The sequence below is a fragment of the Sus scrofa genome, chromosome 5 (assembly GCF_054392235.1).
Source record: "Sus scrofa isolate SSC_HxYL_T2T_F1_AM1 chromosome 5, Sscrofa_HxYL_maternal_Yorkshire_Landrace_v2.0, whole genome shotgun sequence".
Lineage (NCBI taxonomy): Eukaryota > Metazoa > Chordata > Mammalia > Artiodactyla > Suidae > Sus > Sus scrofa.
The window spans coordinates 70,424,585-70,450,930 of NC_139387.1; the positions used below are offsets into that span (position 1 = coordinate 70,424,585).

Below are 26,346 nucleotides of genomic sequence, written 5' to 3' on the forward strand. Positions count from 1 at the left end.
CCTCATCTCGTGGAATCTGGGAGAGGTTCATATGCCAGGGATGATAGGTGTGATTCTATGGTTTTTTCAGGCCACCTGAGTACAGTGACCCATTTACTCCCATCCTCAACTTTGAAACTCACCCAAGTCTGAGGCCCAAGAATTGATCTAAAACAGATGATGCAACACCTCAGGAAAAGCATACACCAATGATCAGGATTGTGCTTTTTCCCAAGTTCCTCTTGCTGGGAATGAGGGTGTGAGTGTGGACCACGTTTAGCATCTCTTCTCTACATAGGGGTGACCCTGAGCATCTCCAAGCCTGGGCAAAGTCATGCCTTGAACAGGGGAGCTATGAAAACAGGACAGTTCACTAACCTACATTTCTTTTGAGGACCAATCCTCTAAGAGCACTGGGATGAAACTTGCTAAATTATCAACAAAGAAAAAAGTTACTTTATTCAGACTATTTCATTTTGAACAATTTCCATACAATGCAATTATACATCAGCATTACCATATCAGAATACAAGCAATTAGAGTTTCGAAGCCTTCATCTCATATTTAATGGAATATCATGGGAAAGCTACGGTGAATGTTCCAGGAGCACTTATTTCAACGTCGTCGTACCCAGGGTCAAATATTTCCCCCTGGTGCAGCCAGCGGATAGCTTCTCCTTTTTCAGGCTCAGCCTCCCCTCGAGGGAAGTTCAGAGAAGAGCCTGAAATAGTAACGTTTGATTAGAACAGTGTCCTGTGGTGGAAGCAAGTCGAGCAAGTGGTGATGACAAAGCATCCTTGGACCCAGTAATGCTCAGAGAGGCTCAGACTAACTCATATGAGTTCTAGCATGGCTGCATCAGGGCTGTCCTATGGGGATCCAGCCCATCTGGGTCTCTGAGGCTTCAGTTTACTGGAAACTTTTTTCAGGCCAACTAAGTACACTGATCCATTTGCTCGCCACACATCTCTGCTCAACACAGGAGCCCTGCAAAGACCTGCATCCAGGCTTAGACAATCAGTAAGGAGATGGCCCAAGACACATAAGAAGCATAAAAAGGAATTTGAAATTTCCTCTTTTCACAGCTCACAGGTCTGAATTTACACTGAGAAGGAGACTGGAATCTGGAAAAAATCTCAGTTCCTTGCTGACAGTCAAACTCTGCGCTTAGTTGCATTAACTTCTGCTCCCAAATGCCCACAAATACAATCACGCACTGCTGCATCCACAATTGAGGAACCACAGGGATCCTCAGGTGGAAATACTCTTTGCTGGAGAAGGAGTGTCTTCTCCTGACCATTGAAATGTCTGAAGCAGATTAGCTTTTAGTTGCCCACAAATTCTGAGTCTATGATCCACCACCAAGGCTTAATTTTAAGGCCACTATACATCACAAACTTTGTACATGTTAGTGCTAACACAGGAACACAGAGCATCTTAAATTATCAAAATGCTTCACAAACTCTAATACTGCAATATCTTTTTAAAATCTCTGACTACCTTTCAGGTACAAGACAGCACAAAGATGGCAGCAGAACCATTCTTAGATTTGGTAAAGATGCTCAATTAATCTACAGGTTTTAATGGAAGAACATCAAAGATAAAGTGATAAACATATGGACACATAATGGAGACATCCACACCAAGAATACAGAATGATTCCACCCTCCCAAGGCGGCTGAGAGCACGAAATAACATAAGTTTCAGGTGATGCTGTCAAACACAGGAAGTCATGGAAATTTTGATTCTCAAAGACAGATGAGCATTGAGGAGCTCACATTCACCCTTTCCAGGACAAAGACCACAGATGACAGGAGATCAGTCAACCCCACTCACCTGTCTGAGAGACCCGCATCCCACTCTCCTCTTCTGGGGGCACTTCCCTCTTGCTCATCAGAGAGGCAGCAGGAGCCCCGGGCACTGGTACCTCTTCAGCATCATCATAACCCTCACTGGGGGCATCAATCCCCTGGGTTGGGGGTTCTAAGGACAGACAAGGGAGAGAGATGAAACCAGAAAAATGGGTTTTCCTGGGAAATATCTAAAGTCCCTTCTGACCCAGAGTCTCTGAGCCGCTAACTACTGGCCATATTCGCTCTTTGATTTCATAGGTTTTTTTCTTAGGCCATACTTGATGTCGATGTACAGCAACAATAAGCAAAAAAAGATTTTTAAAGCTATGACTATTTCTGGATTAAAATTGTATGTCTCGAGATAACTGTTACACCAATGAACATTACCAATGAATTATATTTATAAGAAGTAATTTTTAAAACAATATGTGCCTGTTGTGACTGAATGAGGAGGGCTTCTGGACACAGAGAGCCCAGCCACCACGTGAGACATCACAGAACAGTGAGGGAATGGGAGTCTGGACCCCATCTGGAGTCAAGAGGTCCCACAATCCCAGTCAAAGGAGAGCCGCTCCCCTTGGGTCCCATCCATAAGGGGGAACTTCCCTGCCCCCAACACCCAGCCCAGGCACAGCCTCCTCTACCATCTGAAGCAGATTTGGAGTCTCTGTTCTCTTCACCTTCCCCGGTGTAATACGGCAGTTTCGTCACTGAGTCATCTGACAGGAACCCTAAGGTGAAGAAAATCATCACAAAGGAACAGAACAGACCTTCCCACTCCCATAGGAGCCACGAGGCTGAGAGGACGTGCTGGGACAGCCTTGGCTCCTGGAGTGTAAAGGGAGTTAGGAGTTCACAGGGGCTCTGGAGAGGCCCACCATGCCACCTTTGCTGCAGGGGCTGCCTCTGTGAGCCTGGGGCAGATGTAGGGTCTGTGGATGCTGAGAAGCCTAGGCTGACCACCAGGGGTCCCAGGAGGGCAAGACAGAGACACACACCTGGGCTGCCCAGCAGATCCTCCTTCGGTGTTACAAGGTAATCGATCTCTTCATACACGGCCTCAGCGAGAGCCCCTTCCAAGCCGGATAAGGCTGAGAAAACCACCAGCAGCTCAAACATTGCCACCCTAGACACCCTGAACCAGCAGGCGAGTTCTTCAACTCCCCCATCCTCATATACACAAAACCCTCAAGACTGCTGGGAACTCGTATAGTCCATGCCCCGTGTGCTATGTCTGCACCTTCTGCCCTTGCCTGACCCTAAATCCATATCTCAGCCCTGACTCTCTCTTCTCGCACACAAGAGGCCATCATGGTCACACCCCAATTCTAAGAACCTCTGTCTCGTCAGCCCTTAGAGTTCAGCATGGAGCTGACGGAGTTTTACAGACTAACGGGGGTAAGAACAGAGACCTCACCCACTTTTCCCCTCCTCACACTCAGCCCCATTTCCCACGTCCACACACTCTCCCTGTTACCCAGTGCCCCCAACAGCCCACCTCTGCGCTCTGCTCTCCATCTGAGCAGCTGTGTCACCAGGATGATGAGGACCAGGAAGAGAAGAGCCCCCAGGATGAGGCAGAGGATCTCGGGAAGGGAAAAAATGCCAGGGATAGGATTGGAGCCTGGTCTGGCCCCTACGGAGAACAAGACAAGAGGGGTTGGACAAGGTCATGGGCACAGGGAAACTCCCTGCCAGCATTTCCACAGAGCTCTGGACAATGCAGTCCCAGCCTCTGACACAACTGGACTGACGGTGACTGGGATCCACCAGGTCCTGCCCTTTGAAAATTCAACTCCAGGGCAGAGCTGGTGATCATCAAGGAGCTTCCCTGCTGAGACAGCCTCTGAGGACCAGGCTCACACTGCATCCCTTCCCCAGGGATTCTCAACACCAGGGCATCAAACAAGTCCTGAGACTGGTACCTTGCTATTGAGGACGAACATTCATGGGCAAGTAGGAAAGCCTTAGAGCCTACAGCACAGGAACCGGCCTCCTGTGACCAGGTGCATGAGAAATTTCTGGCACCATCAAACAAGGCAGGGGAGTTTCCAAAGAAAATGTCCTTCTTCCTCCCCACCAGCCAGTGACTCCTGAGGACCTTTCCTCTCCTGAGTTGGCTAATTCTGCCAGAGAGTCCACAGAACAGGTCCCAAGAATCTGAATACCCTCCCCTGTCCATGGATTTGGCACAGTACCTGCTATAGTAGGGGGAGATGTGGTTCTTTGACCTAAACAAAAAAGCAGCAACACAGGAATTGACCAGAATGCAGGGCAGCCCACCTTCCCCTGCCTGAGCCCTGAAATAACCCCGCAGTTACCAAAACCTGCCGAGACCTCCCAGCTCCTCCTCTCTAGGTCCAGAGCTACAGCACCAAGATGTTTTCTGAACAAACTCCCCATCTTACCTCAGCCCAGCCCATGGACCCTTCACTGCCCCAGCTCACCCAGAGCAGATTCCAAGCCCCCCACTCACCAGAGCACCTCACTCCAGCATCCTCCTCATGCTTGCAGTCGCTCTGCCCCCAGGGCCCCGCAGCACAGTCCCACAGGGAGGACTCCCTGCCCCTGCACTGCACCTCGTCAAGCCAGATGCTTCCATTCCCAGGGCCAAAAGCCGCATCCCGCAGGGCTTCCAGGGCATGGCCACAGCCCAGCTGCTGACACACCACCTCGGCCTCTGCCAGGCTCCAGGAGTCATCACACACAGTGCCCCAGGAGCCGCTGTGCCACACCTCCACTCGCCCTGAGCACACGCTGTCTCCTCCCCTGAGTCGCAGCTTCTCTTTGTCTGAAAAGGCAGCAGCCCCTCCTGTCACTGCCCCTGGTGGGAAGGAGGGAGCCCCTGGGAGCCACAGGGGAGGCTGGAGGGCCTGACATACCTGTGCAGGGGGCAGCAGTTGGGCAGCTCTTGGGTCTCCTACCTGCAGAAGCAAACGATGGGAAAGCTCTGGATCAGGGACAGCTGGGGTTATCTTGTCCCCAAAACAAAGTTATCTATGGTCCTTGGATCAGTGCAAATGACAAATGTAAGCACAGGCTTCACTCTCTGATGGGCCGTGACAGTCACTGCATCTTTTGTCAGCTGAAATGACTTTAGCTGCTTACTTATATACACTCTCCATATTCCACAACTAATACAAAACACACATGTTATACACTCAATCTAAACTCATCACTTAGGTTGCAAAATGCAAAATCTCCCTAACAACATAATACAGGCTTGGGACATATACATGCAAACAAACAGTAAGACACCTGCACAGGAGACATAGGCTTCCTCCGTTAGAGAGCATGAACTGTTTTTCCAAGGGTCAGAAGGACACTGCCAGAAAGAGGTGTCAGTTTTTCCGCACTGGATTCCATCGACCCACCGGGGTCTAGAACCTTCCCTAAGAGAAACGGAAGAGTTGAGGGTTCCACTGTCCCCACAGCCAAGCTGCCTGCAGATCATGGACAAGGTGATGTCTTCCATGGGGCTGCGGCAGACACCGCCCCAGGTCCCGTTGTAGAAAACTTCCAGCCACCCGGCACACTCCTGGTCCTCGCTCACCACCCTGAGGGCCAGGGACTCTGCAATGGAAAGGGGGGAACACGACACAGTGAGCCCTCCACTCAAACTCGGGGTTTCTTCTCTCCCAGAAATTGTGAACACTCATCCCCAACCACCTGAGCAGATGCCCACTGGGAGACAAGACTGAACTCTGTCTCTCTTTTACCTGACTTTGTCCATATCTGTCTGTCCTTCGACTTCTACCACAGTGATGCAGTGAAATATGAACCAAGAGGAAGACCATCCTGGGCACCTGCAGTAGGGGGAGCTGAATCTTGCTCCCTGACAAACTCTAAAATCTATGTGAAAGGGATGTGGATAGTAGTGTGGTAGCTGGAATAATCCCTGGAACCCGTGAAGCTGTGACTTTACTTGGCAAAAGGGACTTTATAGATGTGATTGAGGCAAGGACTTGTGATGTGAGATTAAGTTGGAATATTGTGGATGGACCACGTGAGCCCAGTCTAATCATATCCGTAGACCCACTGTCATAAATGTGGAATACTCTTCCTAGCTCTGGCCAGAGGGAGCTGTGACTTTGGATAATGGTTAAGAGACATGCAAGATTGCTGGTCTGGGATGAATGAAGGAGGCAGTGAGCAAGGAATGCATGCAGTGTCTAGAAGCTTGAGAAGACAATAAATGGACTCTTCCCCCAGAGCCTCAGAAGGGACACAGCCCTGTTAAAACCCTGATTTTAGCCCAGTGAGAGTGAGATCCCTGTTGGGGATCTCACCTACAGAACTGGAAGGCAATAAACATCTGTTGTTCTGAACCCCCAAGTGGTAATTTGTTTCAGAAAAAAATGGAAACTAGTACAGTGGATGTAAGATTTTTGTACCCAGACATAACTGAAGAGGGAGCCCTGCTTTCAAGTGGAAACTGTAACAAATGGCCCTGCCAGGGGATATTGCTAAGAAAGCACCAGAACCTCAGCTGCTGCAGGAGCTAGAGAAAGCATCTGCTGCACATCTGCGAGAAAGACCGGGTTCCTGAGAGGAAGCTTCCTAGTCTCTGGCCCTTTCAGCAATCTCCCTCAGGGCTCAGACCCTGACCTCCAGGGGCCCCGCCCTTCCCGCCAGCCTGTGGACAGGTGTGCCACGGACCTGAGCAGATGACCCCTGCATCCTCCTTGTGTCTGCAGTCGTGCCGCCCCCAGCCCCTGAAAGGGCACTGCCACACGTAGGACTCCTTTCCTGTGCAGTTCACCTCATCCAGCCAGATGTGGCCTGAGCCCGCCCCAAAGTGAGCAGACCCCAATGCACTGATGGCATCTCCACAGCCCAGCTGCCTGCACACCACGTGCGCATCGTCCAGGTCCCAGCTGTCATCACAGATGGTGCCCCAGGAGCCCTGGTGAAGGATCTCCACTCTCCCTGAGCAATAACTCTCTCCATCCACCAGGCGCAGCTGTCTGCTCTCTGAGGAGAGAGAGTCAGCAAGGTCAGGCATTTACACAGGGAAGGAGGAGGGTTTTCTGGTCCTGTGCGACCCCTACCTGAGCAGTTGGTGGTGCTCTCCTCTGAGGCTGCAGAGCCTCCTGGTTCAGACAGGGAGTCATTGCACTGAGGCAGCCCCTGGGTCTGGTTTCCTACAGAAACAGCAGAGATCAGAGGGCTGGCAGGGTCCAAGAACAGGACATGGAATTACACTAAATAGTGACCTACTGCTGGGGTCTGAGATGAAAACTGTGACATAGCAACAAAGTTATCGTAACTTTACAGTTCACCTTCTTCGTGGAGAATTCTGCCTCTGTTGTATTTACTTAAGGCCAGACTTTCTGCTTTAAGCTAAGTGTTAAACTAAAAATGATTTTAGAAAAGTGAGAAAATGTCAACAATTTTCATATTACTGAAAAGTTGTTCTAGAGCTACCAAGGCAGTGAGACTTCGGGATCCAAGATCTCAGAGAGAAATAATGGGCAGAAGTGAGCCACTACCCTGAGATCTTTGTCAATTTAAAGACAATATCTGACTCCCTGAAAAGCTCAGCAGAGGTTTTGCCAGACCTACAGGGCTCAGGGAACACAGAGCATAATTCAGGGTTGGCCAAGGAGGAGGAGCCCTGTTGATCAGACACCTATAATATCTGGCAATCAAACATACCGAGGTGTATGGAACTCTCTTGTGGTATAGCAAGTTAAGGATCTGGGGTTGTCACTGCGGCAGCCTGAGTTCCTGCTATGGTGTGGATTCGATCCCTGCCCAGGGACTTCCATTTGCCACTGCTGAGCCCAAAAAAAAATATGTATATATATATATGTGTGTGTGTATAGCATATGTGTGTGTATGTGTGCATGCGTGCAAAAAAGAGAAGAAATTTGACAAAAATCAATGAAGAGAAACAGAGGCATTAGAGAGAAATTTATAGGACATTCAGCTCCCGGAGTTACCTGACAGGGAGTTTGAATCACTATGACTGAAATGTGCAAAGAATGAAATGACAACATAGTATTTGGTGGAGAAATGATAACAAAGGAGCAAATAAAAATTCTAGAACCAAAATAGTCAATATTTGAAATATATACTCTCAGAGGATGAGAATAACAGCCCATCAGATCAGCTCAAGATAGAAACAGTAAAATGGAAGATCAGGAGAAAACGCACAGAACGAAGCACTCAAAGATACGATTGGAAAATATAAAAACATACTTAAAAATTCTGAAAATGTCCAACACGCATGTTCACTCAGTACTAGATACATAAAGCCATAATTGACAAAGCTGAAAGTAGAAATGCAAAATCCACAATCACCCATTTTATACATCTTAGTGATTTTTAAACTCTTTGATGTTACATCCATTGGGAAGTGAGGTCCTTCCCTTGAATCTCTGCTGACCCTCCTGGGTTGCTTGTGAACAATACAAAGATGTGAAGGTAACACTGCTTGACTTTCAGCACAAGGTCTGAAAAGTCACTCAGCCTCCCCTTGAGTCACATAAGAAAATATTTGCTTTAGGAAAATATTCCCTGTGGAGACTCTGGTCCTGGAAAGAATGTCATCTGCGGGTCTCTGGTCACATCCCAGCTGAACTTCCAGCTCCCAGACATGTTCATGAACCACCCTGCATCCCCAGCTCAGCTGGGGATCAGTTCGATGACTTCAGTCCCAGATATCTGACCGCAACCTCATGAGAGACCCCAAAACAGAACTGCCAACCTGAGCACTTCCCAAATTTCAACAAATCATGAGCAAAAGAGAAAAGAAAAGCAACTACCATTCCCAACACACGCTCTGGGTACACATAAGCCGCCACCACCAGTGAGAACTCCAGAACTGGGCACCAGCCATCACATCTACATACCTGCTGTCAACAGGACCACAAACATAGAAAGTTAGAAAACTTGAGGTGACAGAGAAACATGTTTCAGACAAAGGAACAAGATAAAGACACACAAAAGCAAATCAATGAGGATGACAGTAAAGGTGACCCAGGATCTTGGAAAATGAATGGAGAAACAGACTGAGAATTGCAAGAAATGTTTAACAAAGAGCTACGAGATTTAAGGAACCAGCAAACAAAAATGAATAACACAATACCTGACATGGCAAATGCACTGGAAGGAATCAATAGCAGGATAACGGAGGCAGAAGAATGAATAAGTGAGGTGGAAGACTGAGTGGTGGAAATCAACACCACAGAAAAGAATAAAGGGAAAAAATGAAAAGAATGGAGAACAGTCTAAGAGACCTCTGGCTCAACATTAAACATACCAACATTCATGTTACGGGGGTCCCAGAAGGAGAAGAGAGGAGAAAGGGCCAGAGAAAATATTTGGAGAGTTTGAAGAGATTATAACCAAAAACTTCCCTAACATGGGAAAGGAAACACTCACTCAAGTTCAGGAAGAACAGACAATCCCATATAGGATAAATCCGAGGAAGAACGTGACAAGGCAAATACTAACCAAAGAGACAGATAGAAAACACAAAGGAAAATATTACAAGCAAAAATGGAAGAGCAACAAATAGCATACAAGGGAACCCCTGCAAGGATATCAGCTGATTTTTCAGCAGAAACACTGCACACCGGAAGGGTTGTCATATCAGACAAAATAGACCTTAACATAAAGAATGTTACAAGAGACAAAGAAGGACACTACCTAATGATCAAGAGATCAATTGAAGGAGAAGACGTAACAATGGTAAATATTGGCATTCCTGCTTTGGCACAACAAACAGAAGTCCAGGACCAGAAGGTTTCACATGTAAATTCTATCCTCAAGTTAACAGCTCTCCTTCTGAAACTCTTCCAAAACATTACAGAGAAGGAACACTCCCAAGCCCTGATACCAAAACCAGAAAAAGAAACCACAAAAAAAGAGAAAATTACCTGGCATTCCCAGTGTGGCTTAGCAGGTTCAGGACCCCACATCTCAGCGAAGATGCAAGTTCAATCCCTGGCCTCACTCAGAAGATTAAGGAGCTCGTATTGCCACAAGCTGCGGCATAGCTTGCAGATGCAGCTCAGATCCAGTGCTGCCATGGCTGTAGTGTAGGCCTCAGCTGCAGCTCTTACTTGACCCCTGGCCTGGGAATTTTCATGTGCTACAGGTGGAGCCAAAAAGGAAAAAAGGAAAAAAATGGCAGGCCAATATCATTGATAAATATAGATGTAAAAGTCCTCAACAAAACATTAGCAACACATTACATGGATCATACACCATGATCAGGGGGGCTTTATCCCAGGGATGCAAGGATTCTTCAATATATGTAAACCAAGCAATGTGATACACCACGTCAACAAACTGAAGAATAAAAAGCCTATGGTCATCTCAATAAATGCTGAAAAAGCTTTTGACAAAATCCAACACCCATTTATGACTAAAAACCCTCCAGAAAGTGGGCATAGAAGGAACCCATTTCAACATAGTAAGGCCCATACATGACAAAACCACAGTTAATATCATTCTCAACACTGAAAAGCTGAAAGAATCTCTGCTAACAAGTATGTCCACTCTGACCTCTTTTATTCAACATAGTTTTGTGAGTCCTAGCTGTGGCAATCAAAGAAGAAAATGAAAGAAAAGGGATCCAAATTGAAAAGACGTAAAACAGTCGCTCTTTGCAGATGACATAATACTATGCCTAGAAAACCCTAAAAGATGCTACTGGAAAACTTCCAGACCTCATCGATGAATTCCGTAAATTCGGAGGATAAGCACTGAACACAGAAATCTCTTGTACTCCTATACACTAACAATGGAAGATCAGAAAAAGAAATGAAGGAAATAACCCCACTTCCCACCCCATCGAAGAGAATAAAATACCTAGGAATAAGTCTACCTAGAGAGGCAAAAGAACGGTACTCTGAAAACTATCACACGCTGATGAAGAAAATCAAATATAACACAAACAAATGGAAAGAGATACCATGCGCCTGGATTGGAAGAATCCATGTCATCAAAACGGCTACACTATCTTCCATGATGGTGTCCATCAACAGAGGGCTAGATAAAGAAGAGGTGGTAATATATGCAATGGAACATGACTCAACCAAAAAAAGAAAGAAAGAATGCAATATGCAGCAACATGGATGGACATAGAAATTATCATACTAAGTGAAGTCAGTCACACAGAGAAAGACAAATATCACATGACATCATTAATATGTGGACGATAAGTGATGATACAAAGAACTTACAAAACAGAAGGAGACTCAGTGATTTAGAAAAACCTTATGGTTACCAAAGGCGAAACATCAGGGGAGGGATAAAGTAGGAGCTGGGATATGTACACACTGCTCTATAGAGAATAGGTAGGTAACAAGGACCCACTGTGCAGCACAGGGAAATCTACTCAATACTGTGTAAGAAGCCATATTGGAAAGGATCTGGAAAGGATTGAAAAGATGTATGTGGATAACTGATTCACTTTGCTGAAGACCTGAAACTAACACAGCATTGTAAGTCAACTATACTCCAATAAGGTTTAAATATACATATATAGAACTTGTACTACAACAACAAAATGAAACGAAAAGCTAAAACCTTCAGGCTCAGATATATTTCAGAGTAAACAGTTAACTGTTAATAATAATTGCATGAAATTTAAATTTCCTGATTTCAATGAAGGTCTTTTCCTTAAGATATACATGCTAAGAAAAGGAACCTGATGTCTATATAAGTAATTCTCAAATGGTTCCGAGGGTAAAAAAAAACCTGAGATATACACTTGTTGCTTTTACATTGTTCTCTATGATTATATGTGGTAAAATAATAATGTCTGCTTTGAAAAGTATTATTCCTTTTAATACTTCTTGCTCTGACCTGAGAAAATAATGAACAATGAGTAAAAAAACAAAAAAATTCACCATGAAATATCTTACTTTTCAAGTCAATCTCCCTCATTCTTTTTGCCCTGAGGGACATTTCACTCCAGGAGCATCCTGAGTACCAGTTAGCCCTTCCCTCTCTTACCTGAGCAGATCACAGAGGCTGTGTTCCCATGGGCACAGTCAGGAACACCCAGGGCAGTCACAGGGCAATGCCACAAGAAGGACTCAGACCCAGAGCAGCGAAATCGGGCTTTCCACATCGGATCACCTCCCTCTGCTCCCTTCGGGGTGGAGAGGGCGACTCCACAGCCGAGCTGACGACAGACAACATTGGCATTGGCCATGGTCCAGTGGGAGGCACAGAGTGTTCTCCATCCTCCAGAAACATTCATCTCCACTCGCCCCGCACACTGAGAGGTGCCATTTCTCATGAGCCGGACTTCTGAGTATGCTGGTGGGAGAGGACGGGATTTCAGCAACATCTCAGTTTTCTTACCTGAACTGGGTAGGCAGGGAGGTGAAGTCCTGATACACATCTCACCTGAACAGACAACTTGAACAGCTCCACTGTGGTGACAAGTGCCTCCTGGACAGGGCACTCTGGGGCAGGACGAGAGCTCATGCTCGTCCCCTTTACACCTGAACTCTTCAGCCCAGACCTGGTTACCTGGCTCTCTGAGGGGCCTCTGACCCAGGACAGACACAGCCTTGCCACATCCCAGCTCTGCACAGATGACGTGGGCAGTGGGGAATGTAAAGTTCCCATCAGACACTGGCGTCCAGTCTTCTCCAGAATGCACTTCTACTCGCCCTGAGCAAGGTCTGTCCCCTACAACCAGGCGCACAAATCCTAGGAAAACAACAACAGCAACAACAAAACCAGTGAGCACTGGTGCTCCTGGCTTGGCAGTTAGAAACAACATGTCACAGGCAATGGTGTGAAAGAAAGCTTTTCTTTTGCAAGAGTGGGGCAGGAGAGAGAATTCGACACTTTGTGTCATAATTGTGTTCTCTTTAGCCAGTTTCTGAAGAGACATCCAGAAGGGTTTTTTTGCAGGGTCCTTCTGGATGGCTGAATCTCAAAAATGTATACCTTGAGGTTGAGTGGGAATGTGGATTCCTTATCTAGGGGCCTGGAAACTACAGAGCTCAAGACAGATCATCTGGGATAGCTGAATGCCAGGAACATGCATTGGTTGGAGAAGTGACTTTCTCATTTATGAACTTGGGACCTACAGAGCCCAGGAAAACTGTGTATGTAGGCACTTTAACTAGAATGAAAAGATGGGAAGTATAGAACCAATCTATAGAACCAGAGGGACATAGCCTATGGGAGTAGAGACCTGTCAACCAGACAAAGATAGAAAACCATCCTGATCCGTTTTCTCTTCCAAGACAAAGAAATCCTCAGGTGACTTAAGGTAGGGAAAATCATGAGGGCTGTACACATAAATGAATGCCAGGCTGTAGACACATGTTCACTCAAGAGAAGAAATATATACATGATAACTAGATATTTTTATGGAGTTCCCTTCGTGGCTCAGTGGTTAACGAATCCAACCAGGAACCATGAGGTTGCAAGTTCGATCCCTGGCCTTGCTCAGTGGGTTAAGGATCTGGCATTGCTGTGAGCTGTGGTATAGGTTGCAGACGCGGCTCAGATCCCGCATTGCTGTGGCTCTGGTGTAGGCCAGCAGTTAAAGCTCTGATTCACTCCCTAGCCTGAGAATGTCCATATGCCATGGGAGCAGCCCAAGAAATGGCAAAAAGACTAAATAGATATATGTATATTTTTATGGCATCACGTTTTGTTTTTCTGAAAAAAATGGTTTTTTGCTTCTTTTTTTTTTTTTTTTTTTCTGCATCTTAGGGCCACACCAGTGGCATATGAAGGTTCCCAGGCTCGGGTCGAATCAGAGCTGCAGCTGCTGGTCTACACAACAGCCACAGCAGTGCAGGATCCAAGCCAGGTCTACAACCTACACCACAGCTCACAGCAATACCGGATCCTTAACCCACCGAGTGAGGCCTTAGTCAGATCATTTTCCACTGCGCCACAACGGGAACTCCTGAAAATGTTTGATGACAAAAAATTCTAAGAATTTCTCAGGTAACCTAAATGGGAAAGAAGATGAGTTAAGAATACTGGTGGGGTGGAGGGGAAGGGAGAGCATCTCTACTGAACCTTCAGAATTTGTCAATGAACCTGGGAAGGAGTAAGTTCTCAGTGGGTCTTTATTGGACAGCCGAGTTTGCAGATCACTTCCTATTATGCAGATAACTCAATGAAACAAATTTTTTTAATTCATCAAGTACAACTTCCTGGTTTCTGAGTATATTCCGATTATTTACTGCTACAGGATGTCCTGGTAAAGGAATGCCTAGCAATGGCCAGCATCCAATCAAAAAATTAAACTCGAATTTCCAAAAAGAAAAATGTAACCTGTAACTAATTTTTAAATAAAAATTATTTTAAAAAGATATATAAATTACAGAGATGATTGAATTTGCTGGCAAGGTCTTTAAACCACAACTATAAATATGCTTAATGAAGCATAAAAATACGCAGAGAGGAAAAACCGAAAACAGAAAAAAATAGAACTTTTTCTATAATGACTTTTATTTTTTTCCATTAAAATACAAAACTGGAATGAGAAATTATTTGGATTAATTTAACAAGCAGTAGATACTGCAAAACAACAGAACTGGGAAACTAAACACATAGCAGTAGAGACTCTAAACTGAAGACGAAAGAGGAAAAAGGCAGAAAATAGAAATGGAGCCTCAATGGCATGTGGGATAATATCAAACCGTATCAAAATAAGTGTATTTGGAGATTCAGAATAGAGAATGTGTAGGAAAAAAATATTTAAAAGGATAGATGGAATTTTTCCAGATTTAATGAAAACTGCAAATCCACTGGTCCAAGAAGTGAAACAAACCCCAAACAAGATAAACATAAGGAAAAGGTTCTCAGATAACTTGATAGTATAATTGCTAAAATCCAGTGGAAAAAAAAAAAAGTCTAAAAAGCAGCCAAGAAAAATTGACACATTATAAACAGGGAAACAAGGATAAGCAGCACTGACTTTTTGTTTGCATTGTGGAGGCAATGCAAGCCACATGAGGTAAAAACCTATTTCAAGTCCTGGGGTTGGGTTTGGGAGGATTCGTAACCTAGAATTCAGTCACCTATGAAAATACCTTTCAAAACTGAATGAAAACTTAAATGATTTCATGTTTTGAAAAGATACAGAATCTGAGGCCACAGATCCACACTACAAAAAATGGTATAGAAAGGTCTTCAAGCTCAGGAAAATGATAACAGATGAAAACTTGAATCTAAATAAAGCTATACTGAGTGTGCTAAATGGTAAATCTGTGTGCAAAATATGTTTTAAAAAAAACTTTCATTTTGAAAATAAGAGAATATTTAAGGCAAAATCATGGCAACATATTATAAGCGTCACAATGCAGTTAAAAGTAAAATGTATGAACAACAATAGCACAAAGACAATGACAGGGAAATGGAAATACACGCCAGAAAGAGCTTTCGTTGTAGGTGAAGTGACAAAATATCATTTCAAGGTAAAATGTTACTAATAAACCAATAGAGTGAATAAACAGAATACTGGGGGGAAAGAAAGCCTCAGAGATTAAAGTAGGAACAAAGAAAACACAAAACAAATACAAGGCTAGTAAACATAAGCCAAATTATATCAATAAGTACATTAAACTTAAGTTAAATATTCTAAATAAAAGCAAGATGCTCAGATCAGACAAAAGATACAACCATGTGTGTCTATGAATATATGCGTGTTTAACTATAAATATGGAAACACATTAAAGAGGTAAAAAATTAGGTACCAGGCAAACACAAATTAATATTATACAAAATAAGACTATAGGACAAAGAATATATTCAAAGGAAAGGAAAAAAAACATTTATAATGATAAAATACAAACAAAATTATGTAGTATCAAAATTCATGGGTTAAAACTAAAGTGATGCCTAGAAGAAAATTTAGAACCTTGATATTTCCTTCATGCTACATTAGAATAGATAATAATAACTGAATGAAATGACTTAAGAGTCCATGCAAGAATCTAGAAAAATAACAAAAATCATAACCAAAAGAGAAGAGTTAAAACTGAGAGCAGGAGTTCCCGTCGTGGCGCAGTGGTTAATGAATCCAACTAGGAACCATGAGGTTGCGGGTTCGGTCCCTGCCCTTGCTCAGTGGGTTAACGATCCGGCATTGCCGTGAGCTGTGGTGTAGGTTGCAGACGCGGCTCGGATCCCGCGTTGCTGTGGCTCTGGCGTAGGCCGGTGGCTACAGCTCCGATTCAACCCCTAGCCTGGGAACCTCCATATGCTGCGGGAGCGGCCCAAGAAATAGCAACAACAACAACAACAACAAAAGACAAAAGAAAAAAAAAAAACTGAGAGCAGAAATCAATTAAACAGAAAGCAAATACACAATAAAAAAAAAAAAGTTTTTTTAGGAGTGGCTTAGTGCGTTACAAATCCACCTAGTATCCATGAGCAAGTGAGTCTGATCCCTGACCTCGCTCAGTGGCTTAAAGGATCCAGCATTGTTGCAAGCTGCAGTGTAAGTTGCAGATGCAGCTCAGTTCTGGCTTTGCGGTGGCTGTCCTGGAGGTGGCCAGCTGCAGCTCTGATTCAACCCCTAGTCTGGAAACTTCCATATGCCTCAGGTACAGCCCTAAAAAGAAAAAAAAAAAAAAAAAACAGAAAAAGGAAAAATCAACTGAGTCAACTGGAGATTGTCTTAAAAAGAAGAGGAAAACTGATTATCCTTTAGCAAAACCAATTAAGAAAAATGAGAGAATACACAAATTAACAACACCAGGAATGAAAAGGAGAGTACCCTTACAGGTCTGACCAACAGTTAAAGATATGAGGTAGGAACAAATTGTATCCTAGTTTGAAAAACTTATGTGAAATGGACTCAGTCCTTGAAAACTAATTTCTTGAAAAATTCAACTCACCAAGAACTGATACCACAAAAAAAGGGAAACTCAGAGTAGTCCTAAATTTGTCAGAGAAACAGAATCCATTGTATAAAACCTTCCCACAAAGAAAATGGCAGCCTTCAAAGGCTGCCTCTTCCTCAGAGCTCAGAAATGACTGCTACATCAAGGTAAAGGAAGAAACAGAAGAAATGAGAGCAGGAAGGAAAGCAAACCGGAAGCTGTGGTCCACACACAAGTTAGCAAGGATCTTGAGTCCCCACCCCCACCCCCACCCCCCGTAATCAGTGGCATCTTCATGCCCTCACCATTCTGCACTTTAGTACCAGTCTTTCTCAAGTTCTGAAGATCCTCCCAAAACTTTATCCTGAACCCCCTGAAGTCTCTTCCTTATTGCATACAACATCCTCTACTTTCTTCTCAGGCCATGGTTTCTACCTCTGGATTTCTCCTAAACTCAGTCCTTCACGTGCAAAACTCTACTCAAGAGGCTGAAATTTCACTGCCATATCCCATCCCTAAAATTAAGATGAAGAACACCCAAGAGCTCAATTCCAATTAAAACATCGAAAGGACATGCTCTTCTATTCTCATCTCTGCTACATCATCCCCACTTTGACTTACCTTCACATCGCTAAACATGTTCTGAAAATACAGAACAGACAGACCAGAGGGAGGAAACTGGTGAAAAATAGAAGAAAACTGCAACAGTTTATAAAAACGAGAACCTTTAGCAATTAGAGCAATAGTAGTCAGGGAGTACAAACCATGATCCATGTTAAAATGTCAGCGCACTCTCAAACTTTTTACTTTTATCTTACCTGGAATTAAAATCAAGACATCGATGTTCTTAACATCGAACTTAGGAACATTAGAAGCACCAATATCACACAGAGGTCCAATATCACACACTCCGTTTTCACTCGGACGCTCATTTCTCAAAAATAAGGCAGGGCACACCGGAGGGCTTCCACAAGCTTGTTTGCATTTGAAACCACAAGTAGGATATTGTGACAACAAGCCAAGTTACTCGAAATGTCAGGAAACAGATTTCTTCAAACAAAAATTTCCAACTGAAGCTCATACGCCCCTTGAAAATAATGATTTTCAAGGAGTAATAATGAAAAGAGTGGAAGAACCCTTTTGAGGACATGAATAGGTTTATGTCATATGTGTGGTAATGGCTTCATAGATGGATGCTGATCCCCAGACTCATCAGGGGGTAAATACAAACTATGTTCAGTTTGCGTATGACAATCAGACCTTTAAAAAGTCGTTTTTTAAAAGGAAAAGAATTATTTTCTTAGGGGCCTACTAGTATCCTCAAAGATCTGCTGGATGTGAAATTAGAAAAATCACTTTCCCGGAGTTCCCATTGTGGCGCATCGTAAATGAATCTGACTAGGAACCAGGAGGCTGCGCATTTGATCCCTGGCCTCCCTCGGTGGGTTGAAGATCCAGCGTTGCCGCCATGAGCCATGGTGTAGGTCGCAGACGCGGCTCGGATCTGGCATTGCTATGGCTCTGGCACAGGCCAGCAGCTGAGGCTCTGATTTGACCCATAACCTGGGAACCTCCACATGCCGCGGGTGCGGCCCTAAAAAGACAAAAGACCAAAAAAAGAAAAAGAAAGAAAGAAGGAAAGAAAGAAAGAAAGAAAGGAAGAAAGAAAGAAAGGAAGGAAGGAAGGAAGGAAGGAAGGAAGGAAGGAAGGAAGGAAGGAAGGAAGGAAGGAAGAAAGAAAGAAAGAAAGAAAGAAAGAAAGAAAGAAAGAAAGAAAGAAAGAAAGAAAGAAAGAAAGAAAGAAAGAAGAAAAATCACTTTCCAATGATATTCCCAGACGTGAAGGCAAAGAACTGATTAGCTATGGCTACTCGTAACATACTGCAAATGGTCTCAGGTCTCTGCCTGCCCCAGCCATTAGAGCTCTGACCATTTCCTGAGACCCAACTGCCCACATGAGGAATTCACTGGGATATCTGATGATATCTTCCTCCAGTTGAGCTGTTCTGATTGGATTAACATCTGACATTTCATCCACCATTGTGATAACAACTGGAAACATCTCTGGAAGATACTGCAGATACCACCCACTCACACTCTAGCTGATGTCTTATTGCATCTGTCTTGGCACAGGGCAAATACACTAAGGCAGCACAGAGCACAGCTTGTGAGTCACTTCAGGTTCTCTCAGCCTCGCTGTCCTTTGTACTTGCTTTTCTCCAGCTACCGTGTTGTAAAATTCTAAAACTTCACACTTTCCTGCTACTTCAACATCCCCTTAAACAGGATGTGACCATCCCATCCAGGTGAACAGGGGCACCAATGTCAAAAGTCTAGCCCCTGCCACAAATCGCCCTTCTTGCCTTCCCCTGCCTGTGACCTAGTATCATCCAAAGGCACCAGTGAAATCCCCTCGTGTTTTTTCCTTGTGTAACTCCAACCTGACCCCCAATATTGTCACTTCTCCATGAGTCTTCACTCCCTCTTTTGGGTCGCCACTGCTTGGTCGAGCCTGTTCTACTGGTGCTTCCCCCATGTAGCCCCTTTAGGGTACTCTGTCTTTCTAGAACCTGTGAGCATAATACACTTTGTTACCTGCACCTTCCCTATGTCCCCTCTTGTAGCCACACCTGCTGACCATCTCCATAAAAGAATACAAAACCGCTACCATGATGAAACGAAGTCATAGATATCCACCCCAACAGTCGTATCTGTATGAAACATTTGAACTCACCTTCCTGCCTCTTAAGACACACCACAGAGACCTGATTGTCCAGTGACCAATAGATCTGGAGCCTTGACTGTGCAGAACCCAATAAGCCCGTATGTTTTCTTGAGCACCTGATGCTCTAGGAATCACTGTGTGATGGGAGTCTTCACAAAATTATGCTCAAAAGGCTGTGATCTGGTTTTCTTATAGGTACTCTGGGAATAGACTGAGGCTTTTCCTGCTGGAGACCCCTCCCAGACCAGACAGGCCTTACCTGAGCAGACTGCTCCAGCATCCCAATCATGGGAAACGCCTTCAGTCCTGTAGTCTGTAATATTAGGATGCCTACAGTCAGTGAGAGTTGACTCTGTCCCTTCACATAAAGCATACAACCAGATGGGACCATCCCCTTGTCCAAAATAAGACGCCTTGGGAGCATCAACAGCAGTTCCACATTCCAGCTGTCTGCACACCACGGTTGCTCCCGGCAAACCCCAGTAAGCATAATTCACAGTGCCCCATTTTCCTTGGTGCTTCAATTCCACTCTCCCCTCACAGCGGTGCCTTCCATCCTTCAGCCTCAGCTCCAGAGCTGCAAGAGAGACACAGACACCGAACATGGGACACAGGAGAAATTTTAAGAGGCCATTCAAATGGTGTGCTGGTAAGTGTTAAAATATACATACATGCACTCTGAAGGGGAAAAAAATTCCCTGGGTGTAGCATTTGTTAATTTCTGTCACCTAAATATTGCCATGATGGCCAGTTCTAAGCTACCAGTGTGGCTTCACTGAATGGGGAGCAGAGAAGGGATGCTCCCAATTATCTCTCATGAGCCTGTAGAACCAGCTGCAGGGACATCCTGAGGACGGACCTTCAGAGACTCTGGAGGCTGCCTTCCCACCAGATGTGCCCAAGGCCAGTAGGGGCCCAACTTCCCTTGTCTCAGTTACAGTCATGACCATGATCCCAGGGAGAAATCTTCCTCCTCCTTCTCCGTCCCATAGGGCGCACTCTCATCTAGCTTGGGAACAGAGGACTATGACCAGCAGCCTCTACAATGTCCCAATCATCCTGCTGCCTGGTACTCATGTCCTTGTGTAAACCCCACACTTGACTCTACCTAACAATATGCATCTAACAAGTGGGATCTGGCAAAAGTGATGTCCCTTGAGAGATAAGGTTTCAAGCCAGCTCTGGTTGCTCCCTTGTTGGCCTGTCTTGCTCTCTCTTGCTGTGCTGAAGCCACTGCCACATCTGAGTTGCCTACGGAGAGACCCCCATGACAAGGGCCTGAGGGAGGCCTCCAGCCAACAGCCAACAAGGGCCTGGAGCTCTTGATTTAACAGACCACCAAGGGCTGAAGGCTGCCACAACCAGGTGAGTCGTGTGAGTGGTACCCACTCCTAGCTAAACCTTCATGTGACTGCAGCCTTGTAAGAGATCTTGAGTCAGAGGAGCCAGGTAAGCCATGCCGATTCCTGACCCACAGAAATTATGAGATGCTAGATGCTCCACAGGGAAAGAGGAGCTCTCAGTTATACGGAGCAGGACATCAGAAGGGCTCCTTGGTTGCCAGGGGTACTGCTGGAATGCATCCCCCTACAGCTCTGAGTTAGCAACCTTCGCAAGAGTTGCTGTTTCCTGTTACTGACCAAACATCTTGGAGTTGTTCTGGTCTGAGGGATAGAACAATTGTTAGCTGGGGCTTGAGTTGTTCACACAAGTAGTTACTGAATAAGCTTGCAGCTTAGGTGAGAGTACAAACATACACATAAGGAAAGGGTGAGGCAGGGCCAGATTGTGCAGGGGATATACAGGGAGCAAGAGAGTAGCCATCTTATGGGCCTGACCATACATATAAAAAGGACGGTAAATGCAGAACAAAAGCCTACAATCAATTCATGAAGGCTAAAGGAAGGGAATCAGTTGTTCCCTGAGGGCTCAGCAGGTTAAGAATCTGGCATTGTCACTGCAGTGGCTCTGGTTGGTGCAGTAGCATGGGTTCCATCACTGGCCCCAGAACTTCCACATGCCACAACACAACCAAAAATTTAAAAAAAAAAAAATCAGTAAATAAAGAGCTCCTGTAAGCCCACAAAATAAAAGACAACCTATAGAATGAAAGGAAAAAAAAATACTTTCAAGTCATAATCTGATAAGAGGGTAATATCCAAAATACCTAAGTAACTCATATGACTCCATAGCAAAAAAAAAAAAAAAAAAAAAAAAAATCTGATCTATAAATGGATAAAGGACATGAATAGACATTCTTCCAGAGATATACAGATGGGAGTTCCCTTCATGGCTCAATGGTTAACGAACCCAACGAGGAACCATGAAGATGGGGGTTCAATCCCTGGCCTCACTCAGTGGGTTAAGGATCCTGCATTGTTGTGAGCTGTGTTGTAGGTCACAGACGCGGCTCAGATCCCGCGTTGCTGTGGCTGTGGCAGAGGCCAGCGGCTACAGCTCTGATTGGACCCCTAGCCTGAGGATTTCCACATGCTGTGGGTGCAGCCCTGAAAAAAAAAGAAAAAAAGCATATACAAATGGCCAACAGTACAACCAAATGGGCTCAACATCAATAGCCATCAGGAAAAGGCAAGTCACATCCACAACGAGCTGTCACCTCACACGTTTTAGAATGGCTACGATCAAAAAGACAAGAGATAGGAATTCCCACTGTGGTGCAGTAGGTTAAGAATCCAAAATATACAGACAACTCATTCAACACAACAGCAAAATAATAAGCAACCCAATCCAAAAATGGGCAGAAAACCTAAATGACATTTCTAAAAAGAACATGTATGGATGACCAACAGGCACACGAAAAAATGCACTAATTATGAAAGAAATAGCTTCAAAACTACAATGAGGTACCACCTCAGAACACTCAGAATGGCCATCATTAATGAGTCTACAAAGAACAAATGCTGGAGAGGGTGTGGAGAAAAGGGTACCCTCCTACACTGTCGATGGGAATGAAAGTTAGTGCTACCATTGTGGAAAACAATAAGGACATGCCTCAGAAAACTAAAGATAGAACTAATACAGCATCCAGCAATCCCACTCCTGGGCATATATCCAAAGAAAACGTTCATTCAAAACATACATGCACCCCCTATGTTCATTGCAGCACCACGCACAATTGCCAAGACATGGAAACAACCTAAATGTCCATCAAAACAGGTCAATGGATTAAGAAGATGTGTTTGTACATATAATGGAATACTACTCGGTCATAAAGAAGAACAAACAAATGCCATTTGCAGCAACATGGATACAACTAGAGATTCGCATACTAAGTGAAGTAAATCAGAAAGACAGAGACAAATACCATATGATATCACTTGTATGGGGAATCTAAAATATGGCACAAATGAACCTATCTGCAAAATAGAAACAGACTCGTAGATATAGAGAACAGACTTCTGGTTACCAAGGGGGAGGGGGAAGGAAGTGGGATGGATGGGAATTTGGGATTGGTAGATGTAAACTATTGCATTTACCATGGTTAAGCACTGAAGTGCTACTGTACAGCAGAGGGAACGATTTCCAGTCTCTTGGGATAGACCATGATGGAAACAGTATGACAAAAAGAATGTGTGTGGGTGTGTGTGTAGGTGTTTATGAATGAGTCTCTATGCTATACAGCAGAAATTGACACAACACTATAAATCAAGTGTCCTTTAATAAAAAACAAAATTTAATTAAATTTTAACATAAATAAATAGGGAAGGCCAGGACAACGTTTTTCACAACAGCAAAAATGTTAAAAACTACTGAATGCTTAATGAAATGCAATTTATATTTTAAGGTAGACAAGAAAAATTAACCATAACATTCTCTGTGTGTTTTTTTGGTCCTCTGTCCTCCATAAGGTGCAGTGTGCGCCTGCGTTACACATTAATCAGAACTTTTCAAAAATGTTGTACCTGTTGGCCTGCTCATCTGGGAATTTCACTTTTCTCCTTTCCTCTGATGCTAGCAATGTAACTTCTTAAAAGAATGGCATGCTTCCCTAGCTCTCTAGGGGGTCATGGTGACTTATTCCTCAGCTGGACTACGTATCCTTGTTGAACTTTATATAAAATATCAGTATATCATTTTGAGGTACAATCTTTTGTCTCAAAAATACACATGACTGTGCCTTTGATTTCTACCAGGCAGAACAGTTCCCAGAGCTCTCTGAAAATCAGCTCCTGGGTCATAATTATCAGGTTGGCTCAAATAAAACTCCCTTGGTTTCTTCTTCTCTTCACTGTTAACTGAAATTTCATCAACATGCCCGGGTGATTAGGTGTGTATATTGCATTTCAATTGTATAATGAAATAATTGGAGGCAACTAACATTTTCCATATTACCCCTGTAATAGCTGATATTTCTGTAATACAACAATAAAAAGTGTTTTGTGTGTAAAAAAAAAAAAAAAAAAAAAAACAGTTAATAGTGTATATGTCCAAAGTAGATTGTCTTTTTTTTTTTTTTGGTCTTTCTGCCATCTCCTGGGCAGCTCCTGAGACACATGGACGTTCCCAGGCCAGGGGTCGAATCGGAGCTGCAGCCGCCAGCCTGCGCCAGAGCCACAGCAACATGGGATCCGAGCCACATCTGCAACCCACACCACAGCTCACGGCAACGCCAGATCCTCAACCCACTGAGTGAGGCCAGGGATCGAACCCGCAACCTCATGGTTCCCAGTCGGACTCGTTAACCACTGAGCCACAACGGGAACTCCTAGATGGTCTTTTTTAAAAAGGTTACGAAACTAATATATACTGCATTATCTGTCTTGAGGATCTATGTTTTGGGGTATAATGACATCCACTGTCTTTGAAGGGACAACTTCTTTTCAATGTCCATCATGGATTTCATGGTGGAGATTCCTGTAATGTGTGCCCAGCTCAGAAATCATCAAATGCTCAGAAAGGAAAGGGATATCGTTGCAAAAGGAGCAAGTCCAATGTTGTGTGAAGTAGAAGAATAAACTTCTAGTAGGATAGCACTGATGGATGTTGTTTCAGGAAAAATGAAAAGAACGCGTGCTTTGCTGAAATGTTCCCGCTTCTCAAGAAACTACTGAAGGAATTTCCTACAGTTTTCCTAGTTGGGGTGGGGGGTGGTCCTTAGGTCAGAACACCCATTGTCTCTCCCCCTTCCTGGGACCAAAACCCACCTCTGCCCTTCAGAGCCCTCAGAAGGAGATTCTTCACTGCATCAGGTCGGCACTCCAGGAGCAGAGACTGGAGGGAGGGGTTTTCCAAGGAGAGTTCTGGCACTAGAGACTGAGGTCTAAGGGGACACCAATGAGCACTGAGATGAGACAGGACCACGCTGAGGCTCCGCTGTGCCAGTACCCAGATCTGCAAGAGCCACCTCCTCCAGGCTGAAGACTGGGTTTTCAGCAGCACTAACTCTGATGCCTGACAAGCTCTCACTAAGTGGAAACCTGATCCCAAGAAAGGAAAGAAGAAGGCAATGCACCCTGCAGAATTCCCACCAGATCTGAGGGAGTTGAAAGGAACATTGCAGGCGTGCCCACTGTGGTGCAATGGGTTAAGGGTCTGACTACAGCGGCTTGGGTTGCTGTGGGTCCTTGAGATTGATCCCAAGCCTGTTGCAGTGGATTAGAGGATCCAGCATTGCCACAGCGGTGGTGCAGGTCCAGGTGCAGCTCAGATTCAGTCCCTGACCCAGGAGATTCTTCATACCACTGGTGTGGCCATAAATACAAATAGATGAGAGATTTTTTTAAAGACCCATTGCAGGACCCCAGCACATCAGGAAACAGCTCATGGAGACTGGGGCAGGGATTCAGGAAACCTTCTATAGCTGGTGCTGAGCATCACTTAATCTCTAGAAAGAAGAGTCCCATCTCCTGGCTGCAGGTTCCCCTGCTCTACAATGGACACCTGGAAGGAACAGGTGAGGCCAGGAGGCAGGGCATTTCACAGAGCCTAGTGCTGGACAAACCCTGCAACACGCAGAGAGGAGGCTCAGGGGGGGTGAAGGAGGGAGCCAGAGAGGAGCAGGCAGGTGCAAGGTTATCTATGATCTGCTTGCATGCAACTGACATGACCCCCCAACCCTGTGGGCACCCACTGTGTTTCACAAACCAACTGACTCAATCCCTTCTCGGCAGCCCTGTTCCTCTCACACAGACAGGCTTCACACACCCTCGCACACCCTACACACCTCACACATACACACACAAGCACAGAGCCTAAAGGAGCCTAAATGCATAAAACATGAGAATCCCATGGAGAGTCCTCTACAAAGCAGGCAAATGGCGTGTGTGGGGAACAGCCCGGACACCCAGCTGAGGTCAGTCCCTGGACCTGCCAAACACTGGGAGCCACAGGGACTCCAAAGAAGCTCCCTGAGAGCAAGGGAGACGGTGGACAGGACGGAAACACACTCACCTCAGTCCACACCAAATATCATCCCTCTGTAAAATCTGCTGCTACGACCAGTCCACCCTCAGCAGGAGAGGAACCAGTATTCACCATCAGCAGTGGTCCTTTTTGGTCAAAAACATAGGGTCTCCACAGAGGCTTGGGCTCCCTAACTCCAGGCATCCTTCCCTGCAATGAAGCCTTCACACCCTGGCTCTTGATCCCAGGAAAGAGACGAAACTCTTACCTTGACCCCCCACCACGATGAGCAGGAGGAAGCAGAGTCCCTGAAGAGAGAGGTGTCTGTCCAGAGACATCCTGACTCCCAGGTCACCAAGGTCAAAGTCCCAGCTGCAAAATAACCTGGGAGGAGGCATCAGGGGACCAACAAAGGTCTATATAGACCCTCCCCTGACACCCTCCCTACCGACAGCCAATAGAGACGTCTTTTACCATTTCAGATGCTATCAGAGGCTTCATCTCCATTTTCTGAAGCTCAGACACCAATTAGCTTCTGAGCCTTCAACATCTCCTTATATGAGCAACACCGTCCTTTGACCTCATGCTTCCGTGGGTC

General features: G+C 44.9%; 1 protein-coding gene across 1 annotated transcript; it reads right to left on the bottom strand.

Annotated features, from left to right (window-relative positions):
• Positions 1-412: 412 nt before the first annotated feature.
• LOC146403430 (antigen WC1.1-like) lies at positions 413-26,135 on the bottom strand. Its single transcript, XM_084956803.1, has 15 exons — positions 26,017-26,135; positions 19,645-19,962; positions 12,204-12,512; positions 11,805-12,113; positions 6,884-6,976; positions 6,492-6,806; positions 5,091-5,405; positions 4,715-4,756; positions 4,309-4,623; positions 4,031-4,063; positions 3,331-3,468; positions 2,831-2,923; positions 2,477-2,563; positions 1,816-1,962; positions 413-700 (listed from the first exon to the last, which is right to left on the bottom strand). The coding sequence occupies exons 1-15, from the start codon at positions 26,084-26,086 to the stop codon at positions 555-557; spliced, it is 2,730 nt and encodes a 909-aa protein (XP_084812929.1). The 5' UTR covers positions 26,087-26,135; the 3' UTR covers positions 413-554.
• Positions 26,136-26,346: the final 211 nt, after the last annotated feature.

Coding starts and splice junctions, on each gene's coding strand:
- LOC146403430 (XM_084956803.1), bottom strand. CDS start 26,086: ATGTCTCTGGACAGACACCTCTCTCTTCAGGGACTCTGCTTCCTCCTG. Junction 4,624..4,714: donor AACTGCTGCCCCCTGCACAG/GTATGTCAGGCC, acceptor CTGCCTTTTCAG/ACAAAGAGAAGCTGCGACTC. Junction 2,564..2,830: donor GGATCTGCTGGGCAGCCCAG/GTGTGTGTCTCT, acceptor TCTTCACCTTAG/GGTTCCTGTCAGATGACTCA.